The 12,180-nt window shown below is 48.9% G+C and overlaps 1 protein-coding gene across 3 annotated transcripts in view; it reads left to right on the top strand.

The window, feature by feature from the left end:
• The window catches only part of IGSF21 (immunoglobin superfamily member 21), a 236,356-nt gene that overhangs the window by 172,739 nt on the left and 51,437 nt on the right, over positions 1–12,180 (top strand). For all 3 annotated transcript variants that reach the window (XM_083454074.1, XM_083454073.1, XM_083454075.1), the window contains one exon: positions 8,131–8,249. In XM_083454074.1, the coding sequence (XP_083310200.1) occupies positions 8,131–8,249 (119 nt within the window). The remainder of the gene's footprint in view (positions 1–8,130; positions 8,250–12,180) is intronic.

Raw genomic sequence — 12,180 nt, forward strand, 5'->3', positions numbered from 1 at the left:
CTAGACAAGATGGATCATTGGCCTGACCCAGCAGCTCCTTCCTATGGACCGATTCAGGCCCTGCAGTCAGAATCTGACAGGGTCCTTCTTTGTGTGCCTCCTCCACGAAAGGTCCGGCAACGTGAGAACAGGCCTTTTCTGTGGTGGCCCCCCACTTGTGGAATGCACTCCCCAAGGAGGCTTGCCTAGCTCCTTTGTTGCATATCTTTAAGTGTCAGGCAAAAACACTTCTCCCAGGCCTTGGGCCAATGAAACAATCTATGGTTTTTTAAATGCATCTGGGGAAGGGGATATGCTGGTTTCGCTGTTGTTATGTTGCATTATGGATAGCTCAGTTGGTTAGAGAATGGTGCTGATAACACCAAGGTCTCGGGTTCGATCCCCGTATGAGACAGCTGCATATTACTGTATTGCAGGGGGTTGGACTAAATGCTCATCAGCCTCACTTCGAACCCTACAGTTCTATGATTGTGTTATGTATTTTGTGTTTTTATGCTCTGGGATCTTTGGAAAAGGGCAGTATATAAATTTAATAAACGGCAATGCATAATTATTAGTACGGGCCCCCTTTGGCCTGATCCAGCCCCACTGGGCTCTCCTGATGTTCTTCTGCAATGAAAGCCATTGCAGCATGGTGGCAACTCGCTCCCCTCGGGAGAGATGAGGTTGCCTTGAAATGGAGGAACAGAGTCGAGAAGAACCCCCTTGGCGCACAGCCGGCAGGAACCTGTCCTCCATCCCAACGGGTCACTGGAACTCTGCCACCGATGCAACGAGGTGTTAGTAATGAACTGCGCAGCGCAGCTAATTATAACAACATTAACTCGGGAGTGCCATAATTGCCAGCCAAGAGCTCCTTCGCTTCGGAGATTGGGGCATGTTGCCTGTTTGTTTGTTTTTAGCAGGATGTGACCCTGCGTGTCATTTCCATCCTCCTTGATGAGGGTCTTTACCCCCCCCTCTCCTCCCCCTCCCCAAAGTGCCAACCTTTCCAGCACGTTGAATCTGAGTGGCTCATCTTGTCCAATCTGTGTTTCTTATTCAACCATCCTTTGATCTCCCCCATCTCTGGATGTGTTCATCCCACGGAATGATTTTATGATTGCATCCGCCTTGGAAGCCGAGAGGAGAAGGGGATGGGGTGGTGGGGCTGGTTGGAAGCTCTTAATGGCTTTTTAAAGGCTTTGGGGGGGAAGAGTTCAACACCCACTAAATGGAGCAATAAAGCCTTCTCGGCTCTGCAACGAGACATGCTCCGATTCCGGCAAACCAGCTCCCTTCTTCCTGCCTTCCTTCCCCAGAATCTCATCTCCGCCTTCATCTGGTGGATTAATTGGCCACGGCCAGAGATGCCTGGATCAACCCAACATATTTAAATCAGATACAGTGGCTGATTTGCATCCCGTGGAGCTGGGAGCAGGGACCGAAAAAACGCCAGCTGTTTTGAAAACCTCACAGGCCTTGCCAAAAAGGAGGAGAAGGGATAAACAGGAGTTGCATTTTAGCTGCAAAAGGCTTGAGACACACAAGGGTACACCAGCTTGCCTGGTGCGGCTGTTGAATGAGGTGCTGTGATGTCACGAAATGTGCTTGCAGACATTCTGGCTGCTTGGGGAGAGAATGCCCATGGCAGCCTGACGACAAATGCACTTTTCAGTGCATTCTTCCATAAAGCATTGATTCCCTCCCACATGCATCTTTTCTCTAACAAAATCATAAAATCATAGAATCATAATGTTCCGATTTTTCCAGCCGCTTCAGGAGAATCGTCTTGGGCCAGTTTGCTGTGGAAAGAAGACGGAACAAAATTCTCTAGCCCATCCTCAGCTGTGGCTCAGATTCAAAGGAGTAACTTTCAAAGTAGCTTAAGTAACACACACCATCCACAGCTCTGAGTTTGCAAGGCTAACTTAGAGTGGGCGGGGGTGTGCAAGAGGCTGTCTAGCGACGGGTGTTGCTTTGATCTGACAACTTATTGAGATCAGACTTCCAAAGGGAGAAAGAGAGAGAGGCTGTAGCTCAGTAGGAAAGCGTACGATTTGCATGAAGAACACTTGAAATTTCAATCACTGGTAGTGCCTCTTCAGTGAAAGACTTATGGGGGGGTGTGAGGACACACACCCCTTTGCCTTCAGTCCTCAGATGTTGCTGGACTTCAACCCCCATCATCCCCAACCAGCTTAAGCAATCATACAGGGATGACAGCAGTTGCAACTCAATAATAGCTAGGGCACCGAAACTGGAAGGATAGACAATTTCAGATGTCCGGGAGTCGACAAGGAGAACAGGTTGTTCACAGATCAGTGAAACACCAGCTAACTTATAGTTTGTTTCTTGATTAAGGAAGCAAGAACAGAGAACACACTGAGACGTCTAAGGGTTGCTCCTGTCTAGATGAAGCAGTTGCCCGGACTGGCTTGTAGCTCCCCCTTCACTCCCTACCCTTCTGTGTCAAGCCCCTCCCTCTGTCTACAGCAAGCCCCAAGGGACCCTCTCTGTTTCTGCCTGGCTTTCTGCTCGCTAACATGCAATAAATGCCTTTTTCTGGGAGTGAGAGGGGACTTGCAGGCTGTCAGCAGAGAAGCTGTTGGTGTGACTCTGTGGTGGAGCTGCAAAGTCTGGTTCCTGTCTCTGCCCTGAGCTGGGGCACCTGCCTGTTTCTTCCTCTTCATCATCCTCCAAGCTCCCAGGCTCCCCTCCTTTGGGGTGTGACCAGTTTCCCACCATCAGGATCCAAATACTCTCCCTCTCTGCTTTCCCAGGGAGGATCTTGGTCAGGCGACTTCCACCACTCTTCCTCATCCAGCCAGTCCCTGACATCAGACTAGATGGACTTGGTCATCTGGCTTAGTTTGAGGTCAACTCTTCAGGAAGGGCAAAGCCCCCCTGACCTGACTCACAGCCCATGGGGAAACCTGTGACCTTCCAAACATTCAGCCTCAGCCAGCATCACCAATGGTGGTGGAGGAGGAGAGTTGTAAATGAAGAACATCAAGGATTAGAGGGCACAGGTTCCCCATCCCTGAATTAACTAAAAACAGAGTTGTGATGGGACAGAAGAGGCAAGTGGTGGTCTGGGTCAGGGATGGGGAGCCTGTGGCCTTCCAGATGTAGCTGGACTCCTGACTTCCATCAGTCAGTGTGGTCACCAGTTGGGGATGATGGGAGTCAGAATCTAACAGCTTCCACAAGACCACAGTTCTCCATCCCTGCATTGAAAGAAGGCAGAGCTAAGATGGTGCAGCTGGAGGCAGTAAAGCCAAGAGAGTCTAGTTCAGGTATGGGGGGCTTGTGGCCTTCCAGATGTTACTGGAGTCCAACTCCCATGAGACTCAGCCAACATGGAGAAAGATCAGGGATGGTGGAAGCTGAAGTCCAGCAACATCTAAATAACTGCAGGTTCTCAATCCCAGCACTAAAATAAGACAAGTGTTATGATGGAAGCTGCTACAGGCAATGAGAGCAAGTGATGGTCTGGTTTAGGGATAAGGAACTTGTGTTTCCCAAATGTCACTGGACTCTGACATTCACCAGCATGGCCAACAGTTAGTGATATTGATGGGAATTGTGGTCCAATAACATTTGAGAGGGCACAGGTTCTCCATTCCATTTTTTAAAGTCTGAAGTCTCCAGCGCCAAAGCTGGCCTGTTCACAAAGACCTGGTGGACTAATGGAATGGGAGTGGGGAGGGAGAGAGAATCCTGAGCTCCAGAACTTTTCAGCTGAAGCTCTGTTCCCCCACAAATGCTAGGTGGTTGGTTGTTGGTGGTGGTTGGTCCTGCTGCGGTGAGCATCTGTCCCCATCCCTGATCCACCAGTGGCCTTGGTTCCCCCACCTCTTCCCCCTGTGCCTCTTTCCCCCTCCTTCCAATAACACAATTACTTACCCTTCTGAAGTGCTGTCAGTGTTGGTAAACTCCAGCTGCTAAACTGCATTACACAGATCTCTCCTTAAAACCTTCTGCAGTTTATTAATAGTTTATTGATCCCTGAGCCCCATCGCCAGTGAAAAAAAGAAGCCTCGTTCCAGCCCCCCCTGACATATCTCTCTCTCCCCCTCCCTCGGTTATCTGAATACTGACTACTAACCAGACAGCCGATCGATGGTACTCAATTCCCAGGGAAAAAAATGTTCTCCTGCCTACTTAATCCACTTTAGCAAGGAGGCAGCTCTGTGGGGAGGTAAGATTACAGGAGGGAGGCAGGAATAATGTCAAGTGAAGGCCAATGAAATTCATGGCTCAAGTTTTCAGCGATGGCCCACACAAGGGGAGGAAAGTGGAATGGCGTCTCCCCTTGGGGAAGCGCCCCAAAAATACTTAGGAACGTATGACCCAGTGAGCATCGGCTGTGAAAAAGGGTTAAATCCCATGCTAGGGATTGTTAGAAAAGGAACTGCGGATGAAACTACCAATATCATAATGGCATTACAAATCTATGGTGCGACCCCCGTTGGGAATATTATGTCCAGATCTGGATGCCTCACCTCAAAAAGGATATCACGGAGTTGAGGGGGGGGGTTGGAAAGGGACATCCAAAAGCATCAGGGGGGTGGAGGAAAGGTTGCAGCATTTGGGACTTCTTAGTTCAGAAAAAAGGTCAGTAAGAGGGGATGTGATAGATAAGTTCATAGAGGAGAGGGCTATTGATGGCTACTAGCTCTGCCTCTACAGCTGAAGGCAGCCATCTTTCTGAATCCCAGTTGCTGGAAAGCACAGGATGTGGGGAGAGAGCTCTTGTGCTTGAATCTGCTTAAGGGCTTCCCAGAATGGGCATCTGGTTAGTGTGAGAGCTGGATGTTGGACTAAATGGGCCATTGGTCCAGCAGGCTCTTCTCAAGTTCTTATGATAAGTTCTGCAGATCTGATCAAAGGCCCATCTAGTCCAGCATCGTGTTTTCATGCCAACTGTGGTGTACAGTGTAAAAATGCTATGGTTAAGACCTTGGAAGGTGGTGGACTCTCCTTCATTGTCTACACCGGATCTTCAAGCAGGAGACATTCCCAGTCCTACCTGAGGACTGGACCTGGGGGACCTTCTGCATGCAACACAGATGCTCTACCCAGGGCCACATCCCTTCATTATCAAGGTACTGGTGCTCGGTTTTCAAGCTCTCCATCCGGGCCAACACCTTCTCCCTCCTCCTCTTCCTCCGTTCTCTCTCACAGTTCTGCCCAATATATTTCTGGCCTCCTTAGCCCTCTCTCACCCTGTGCCAAGAAAGCCACTGGTTCCCTCTTCTTGTGAGGTTGTAATTGGAGTTCTGCATCTGCCCTCCTGAAACCTCGGCCTCCCCAGCGTGCCAGCATCCTTTGATTAACTCATAATATCGGGGGCCCACCAGAAGCCCGATCCCATCAATCTGTCTTTTTCCAACCAAGGAGCCCTTCATGATTGCTGTCCGTGGAGGCTCGTTCTTTAGCTCCCGTTCCAAATTGGACTCTGCGACAAGGTAGGGACACTTTGATTTTCTGTTGCTCTCCCCCTGATGGCCTTCTCTGGCCCCCCCACTACCTCTTCCCCTCCCCTCTCTTCAGACCAGTTTTTAATTTAAAGTTATGTCACATGATGAATTTAATACTGGAGCAGAGAAGTGTCAGGCGCCAGAGCATCGAGGTGAAGAGAGATCAATGCTTCTCTCAGCTTAACCCCTGCTCCCAACTTCCACAGAGAATTCTCTTGCATCCAAGAGTTTGCCCTAATTTCTCGCTCTCTCTTCTGTTTGCATTCAGAAGCCTGCAAGAGAGAGTTTCTTCCTCTGTCTCTCTCATTTGCAAATGTTACTTGGCGAAACAGTTGCAGGTGGAGGTGGAGACGAAGAAGGGCCATGGGGGAAGAAAAGGATGTGTCTCGTGGGGGGGAGGGGACTTTCGTGTTGCATGCAGAAGGTCCCGGGTTCAATCCACAACAACATTTCCCTGCAGGGCTGGGAACATCTCTTGCCTGAAATCCCGGAAAGCTGATGCCAGTCTTTGTAGAGAACAGCAAACTGTTGGCTGGGGTGGAGAGCTTGAAAATTGTGCACTGGTACCTTGACAATGAAGACAATCCAATCCACTTTCTGGCTTACTGCAATCATGATATCATGAGCACAGCTGGGGGGGGGGAGGCAAGAGCATCTCTTGTGATCACATCCTGAGACGTTGTTGTTGTTGTTTAGTCGTTTAGTCGTGTCCGACTCTTCGTGACCCCATGGACCAGAGCACGCCAGGCACTCCTGTCTTCCACTGCCTCCTGCAGTTTGGTCAAATTCATGCTGGTAGCTTCGAGAACACTGTCCCACCATCTCGTCCTCTGCCGTCCCCTTCTCCTTGTGCCCTCCATCTTTCCCAACATCAGGGTCTTTTCCAGGGAGTCTTCTCTTCTCATGAGGTGGCCAAAGTATTGGAGCCTCAGCTTCAGGATCTGTCCTTCCAGTGAGCACTCAGGGCTGATTTCCTTCAGAATGGATAGGTTTGATTTTCTTGCAGTCCATGGGACTCTCAAGAGTCTCCTCCAGCACCATAATTCAAAAGCATCAATTCTTCGGCAATCAGCCTTCTTTATGGTCCAGCTCTCACTTCCATACATCACTACTGGGAAAACCATAGCTTTCACTATACGGACCTTTGTTTTTTAATTTTTTTTTATTCAAAATTATAACAAGACATATTATCCACAAACATATCATCCTTGTCCCCCCCCCCATTTTTCCTTCCCCCCTCCCCCACAAAACCCACCCACCACCACCCCACCCCCCAACTTCCCTCAGTTCCAGTCTTTGGTTTCTCTAAGAATGCTGTTTTCTGCATGTTACAAAGTTGTATAGATCCTGAAACTATTTAGCTGATTATTATCAATAAAAAGTTTGTGACTGTTTATTCACTATATGGACCTTTGTTGGCAAGGTGATGTCGCTGCTTTTTAAGATGCTGTCTAGGTTTTTCATTGCTTTCCTCCCAAGAAGCAGGTGTCTTCCGCGACTGCTGTCACCATCTGCTGCGATCATGGAGCCCAAGAAAGTAAAATCTCTCACTGCCTCCATTTCTTCCCCTTCTATTTGCCAGGAGGTGATGGGACCAGTGGCCATGATCTTCGTTTTTTTGATGTTGAGCTTCAGACCTTATTTTGCGCTCTCCTTTTCCACCCTCATTAAAAGGTTCTTTAATTCCTCCTCACTTTCTGCCATCAAGGTTGTGTCATCTGCATATCTGAGGTTGTTACACTGTAGAATTACCCGCTGCTTTACTGGGGCTGTGCATTGGATGCAAGCTTTTGGCTTCAACCCAATCAGGTACATGCAGCTGCAGATCACTTCGGGTCGAGTCGGATTGGTCCAGTGTGATCTGTGACTGTCAGTGAGTGTGGCATCAGGCAAGAGGGAGAAGCAGGCAGGATGCAAAAATGGCCGAGATCTTCAGGACTAAGTGTGCATCTTCCCAGGAGAAGCTAGACCTAAGCCACATCTCTCCATCCTGCCTGACATCTCAACATGCAGGATTAGTACCTCTGCTCAACAGCTGTTGAGGGGAGGCATTGATCCTGCAGGGTGCGGGTGCCCCTTTGCGAGCAACTCTTCCTGCTTAGCAACTGCTCCCTTGTGCCACTCGTGAAGGAGCAGAAACCAGCACCCCTAACATTTAAGAGGAATTTTGAGAATTGAAATGCCCCTTTAAAAAGCCAAAAACCCAGCCCTGCATCCAACTTGTTTCAGGGATGGATCTGAGGTAGGGTGGGTGAACCCCAGGGGTGGCACAGGGTAAATCACCCTCCTCTGGGGACCACAGGGCAGATCGGAAGGTCCGTGCATAGCCCTATAATTTGCACTGTCTCCAGTGTGGTGTAGTGGTTAAGAGCGGTAGTCTCGTAATCTGGGGGACCGGGTTCGTGTCTCCGCTCCTCCACATGCAGCTGCTGGGTGACCTTGGGCCAGTCACACTTATTTGAAGTTTCTCAGCCCCACTCACCTCACAGAGAGTTTGTTGTGGGGGAGGAAGGGAAAGGAGAATCTTAGCCGCTTTGAGACTCCTTAAAGGGAGTGAAAGGTGGGATATCAAATCCAAACTCTTCTTCTTCTTCTTCTTCTTCTTCTTCTTCTTCTTCTTCTTCTTCTTCTCACCTTTGTTTTTCCCTCTTCTTTGTAATTCCAGGCTCCCTGAAGTCCGTATCTCAGACAATGGCCCCTATGAGTGCCACGTGGGGATTTACGACAGAGCAACGCGTGAGAAAGTGGTGCTAGCATCTGGAAACATCTTCCTCAATGTGATGTGTAAGTGCTGAACCCTCTTCTTAACAACTCACTAGACACACTATTTATAGGATCGTAGAACTGTAGAGTTGAGAGGGTTATCTCTTCCGCCGCCCGGCAATGCGGGAATCACAGCTTAAGCATCCACAGCAGATGTTCACCCAACATCTGCTTAAAACCTCCAAGGAAGGAGAGCCCACCACCTTCCAAGAGAGACCACCCCGCTGTTGAACAACCCTTACCTTCCTAAAGTTCTTCCAAATATTTAGTTGTAATCTCCTTTCTTGTCATTTGAATCTACTGGCTTGGGTCCCACCCTCTGGAGGAGGAGAAAACAAGCTTGCTCCATCTTCCATGGACCAGCCCTTCAGATGCTTGAAGATGTCTCTCCAATTACTTCCCCATTGTCTCAGGCAGAATAGAGAGGTGCTATTACTTCCCTTGTTCTGGACACGAGACGTCTGTTGATTCAGACCAGAACTGCATTTGCTGTTTGGTTTATAGTAATAATAATTTAATAATTTATTATTTATACCCCGCCCATCTGGCTCAGTTTCCCCAGCCACTCTGTGCAGCTCCCAATCGAGTGTTAAAAACAATACAGCATTAAATATTAAAAACTTCCTTCAGAAATTTATATGTTGAGTTTCTGCTGCTGCTGAATCACACTGTTGACTTGTGTTCGCCTTGTGGTGTACTAAGAACCTATAGATCCTTTTCGCATGCGCCGCTGTCAAGCCTAGGGGGTTCCCCCATCCTCCATCTGTCCATCTGACTATTCCTGCCTAAGCACAGAACCTTACGTTTGTCCCTACTGAAATCCACTTTGTTAGTTTTGGCCCAGCTCTCAAACCTCTTAAGGTCACCTTCCAGCTTGTCAATCCCCTCCTTGAACCATGGCATGGCCAGAACAGGACTCCAGGCAGGACAGAGTGGTGCGGTGACTTCCCTTAATCTGGCAACTACATGCAGCTATATATGAAAGGACAATGCCTTCCTACAGGCACAGGGTTAACCTCCCCGTTAATGGTGCCAGTGTGCCGTGCCACGGGTCCAAACGCCTGTTTAAAAATAAACATAAGTTCGCCGCAGAAGCACACACCACAATACAAACACCAGCTGTCCCTTGCAGCCCTGATCCAGACCTTGTACCACAGGGAGGCTGCCGGATGGCGATGGAGTCAGCAGGTTCTGTTGTCTGTAGCCAAGAGGCCGAGCCTCCATCTTTGTCGCTTCCAAGCATGTGTGTGTGTGTGTGTGTGTGTGCTATTTCAGGGAGGAGGAGGACGGGTGGGTGAGCGAGATCTGTGCCAGGGAGCAGCATGGAACAGATGTTGCGATTTATATTTACTGAGCGTGGCTCCGTTTGCAGCGGAGGAACCCGGAGTTGACAAATGAGCTTCTCTGTCATTGGGGGGGGGGGGGGGAAGGCTGCGCTCAGCACCAGCTGCTACCACGTTTCGTGCAGTTGCCTGTCTGTTGAAATCTTCTCAGGCCTGGAACGGTGCAGCAGGCATGTTCCACCGCCTCCCCCCCCCCCTCTCTTCGAATCAGCAACCCTTATAACGAGGGACATTTAAAAAAAAATCCTACATGAAGATCAGTCAAGGACGAAAGACCTGGAAATAAGGGACATAAGCAGAGCCCTGTTGTTGTTGTTTATTGGTTTAGTCGTATCCGACTCTTCGTAACCCCCTGGACCAGAGCATGCCAGGCACTCCTGTCTTCCACTGCCTCCCGCAGTTTGGTCAAACTCATGCTGGTAGCTTCGAGAACACTGTCCAAACATCTCGTCCAAAGCACTGGCCAAAGCACTGGAGCCTCAGCTTCAGGATCTGTCCATCCAGTGAGCACTCAGGGCTGATTTCCTCCAGAATGGATAGGTTTGATCTTCTTGCAGTCCATGGGACTCTCAAGAGTCTCCTCCAGCACCAGAATTCAAAAGCATCAATTCTTTGGCGTTCAGCCTTCTTTATGATCCAGCTCTCACTTCTATACATCACTACTGGGAAAACCATAGCTTTAACTATACGGACCTTTGTTGGAAAGGTGATTCTCTGCTTTTTAAGATGCTGTCTAGGTTTGTCGTTGCAGGATCAGGCAAAAGACCTATCTAATTAGGTATCTTGTTTCCTGCAGTAGCCATTCAAGTGGCTCCATGAAGGCCATGGGCCAGGCAGGAGAACCACAGCCCTCCCTCCCCACTCCGTTAAACATAAGAACAAGATCATCATCATCATTTTTTATTAGTATGCCACCTTTCCACAGTTAATAAAACAATGCTCAAGGCGGCTTACAGCATAACAGGATTTACATAATTACAAAAGTCATAAACAATAAATAAACCACATCCAAAAAAACCACAACCAAATGGGAAATAATTTCCACATAAATCAAAATCTAAAACTAAGACTACAGCATTAATATCACAGTTTAAAATGACATACCGTATTTTTCGCTCCATAAGACGCACCTAGTTTTTAGAGGAGGAAAGAGGGAAAGCCCCGTTTTTGGGGGGATCAGCTCAAAGTTGTTGAGCTTGCTTTGCAAAGAGGAAAAATCATGTTTTTATGGGGTTCAACTCACAGTTTTGCAGCTTCCTTAGGAAAGGAAAGGGAGCCATTTCTACAGTTTCCAGACAGATAATCTCATCAGCCAGTCCCATGTCGCTGGGGAAACAAACGGCCTCTGTCTGCAGAACATTCAGCAGTGGAGACCTGGGCAAGGGAGCGGGCCAGAAAGGGAGCCAGTGATTGACCACACGTTCATTCCATAAGACGCACAGACATTTCCCCTTCCTTTTTAGGAGGAAAAAAGTGTGTCTTATGGAGCGAAAAATATGGTAGGTAAAAAATAACAGCAATTTAAATTAAAAACAAAAAACTAAACTAAACGGAGCCCTCTCTGCCCAGCGGCAGCAGCGGCAGCAGTCCTTTATAGAGCCCATCAGGCCCCGCCCTGGTCCAGGTGGTGAGTGGCACTACTGGGGCCCTCAGGCGCTGAGCAAGGGAGTCCTCCTGGCCTTGTCCAATATCCTGTTTTCACAGCAGCCTGTGGAAAGCCCCAAAGTGAGACCTGGAAGGCTGTTCCATAGTCATGGGGATGGGATCTGTGGTCTGGGGCCGTACTGGATTGAATGGGACCCTCTCTCATGGCACCAGAACTCATAGCCATCCAATAAAGATGAATATGGAAAGATTCAGGAGAGATAAAAGGAAGGACTTACTCACCTAGTGGATTCACCTAGTTCAACTGTGGAACTTCAGTGGGAGGCAGTGATGTCCACCAACCAAGGTAGCTTTAAAAGAGGATTAGACAAATTAATGTTTACCAGCTCCATCTGGTACGCAGGCTGAGACCCTACCTGCCCACGGACTACCTCGCCAGAGTGGTGCATGTTCTAGTTATTTCCCACTTGGACTACTGCAATGTGCTCTATGTGGGGCTACCTTTGAATGGGACCCGGAAATTACAACTAATCCAGAATGTGGCAGCTAGACTGGTGACTGGGAACAGCCGCTGAGACCACATAACACCAGTCTTGAAAGACCTACATTGGCTCCCAGTATGTTTCCGAGCACAATTCAAAGTGCTAGTGCTGGCCTTTAAAGCCCTAAACGGCCTTGGTCCAGTATACCTGAAGGAGTGTCTCCACCCCCATCGTTCTGCCCAGACACTGAGGTCTAGCGCCGAGGGCCTTCTGGCGGTTCCCTCGCTGCGAGAAGCCAAGTCACAGGGAACCAGGGCAGAGGGCCTTCTTGGTAGTGGCGCCTGCCCTGTGGAATGCCCTCCTACCAAATGTCAAAAAGAACAACAACTACCAGACTTTTAGATGACATCTGAAAGCAGCCCTGTTTGGGGAAGCTTTTAATGTTTGATGCATTACTGTATTTTAATATTGTGTTGGAAGCTGCCCAGAGTGGCTGGGGAAACCCAGCCAGATGGGTGGGGT

This window comes from Podarcis tiliguerta (assembly GCF_965153285.1).
Source record: "Podarcis tiliguerta genome assembly, chromosome: 8".
In the NCBI taxonomy this organism is placed as follows: Eukaryota; Metazoa; Chordata; class Lepidosauria; order Squamata; family Lacertidae; genus Podarcis; species Podarcis tiliguerta.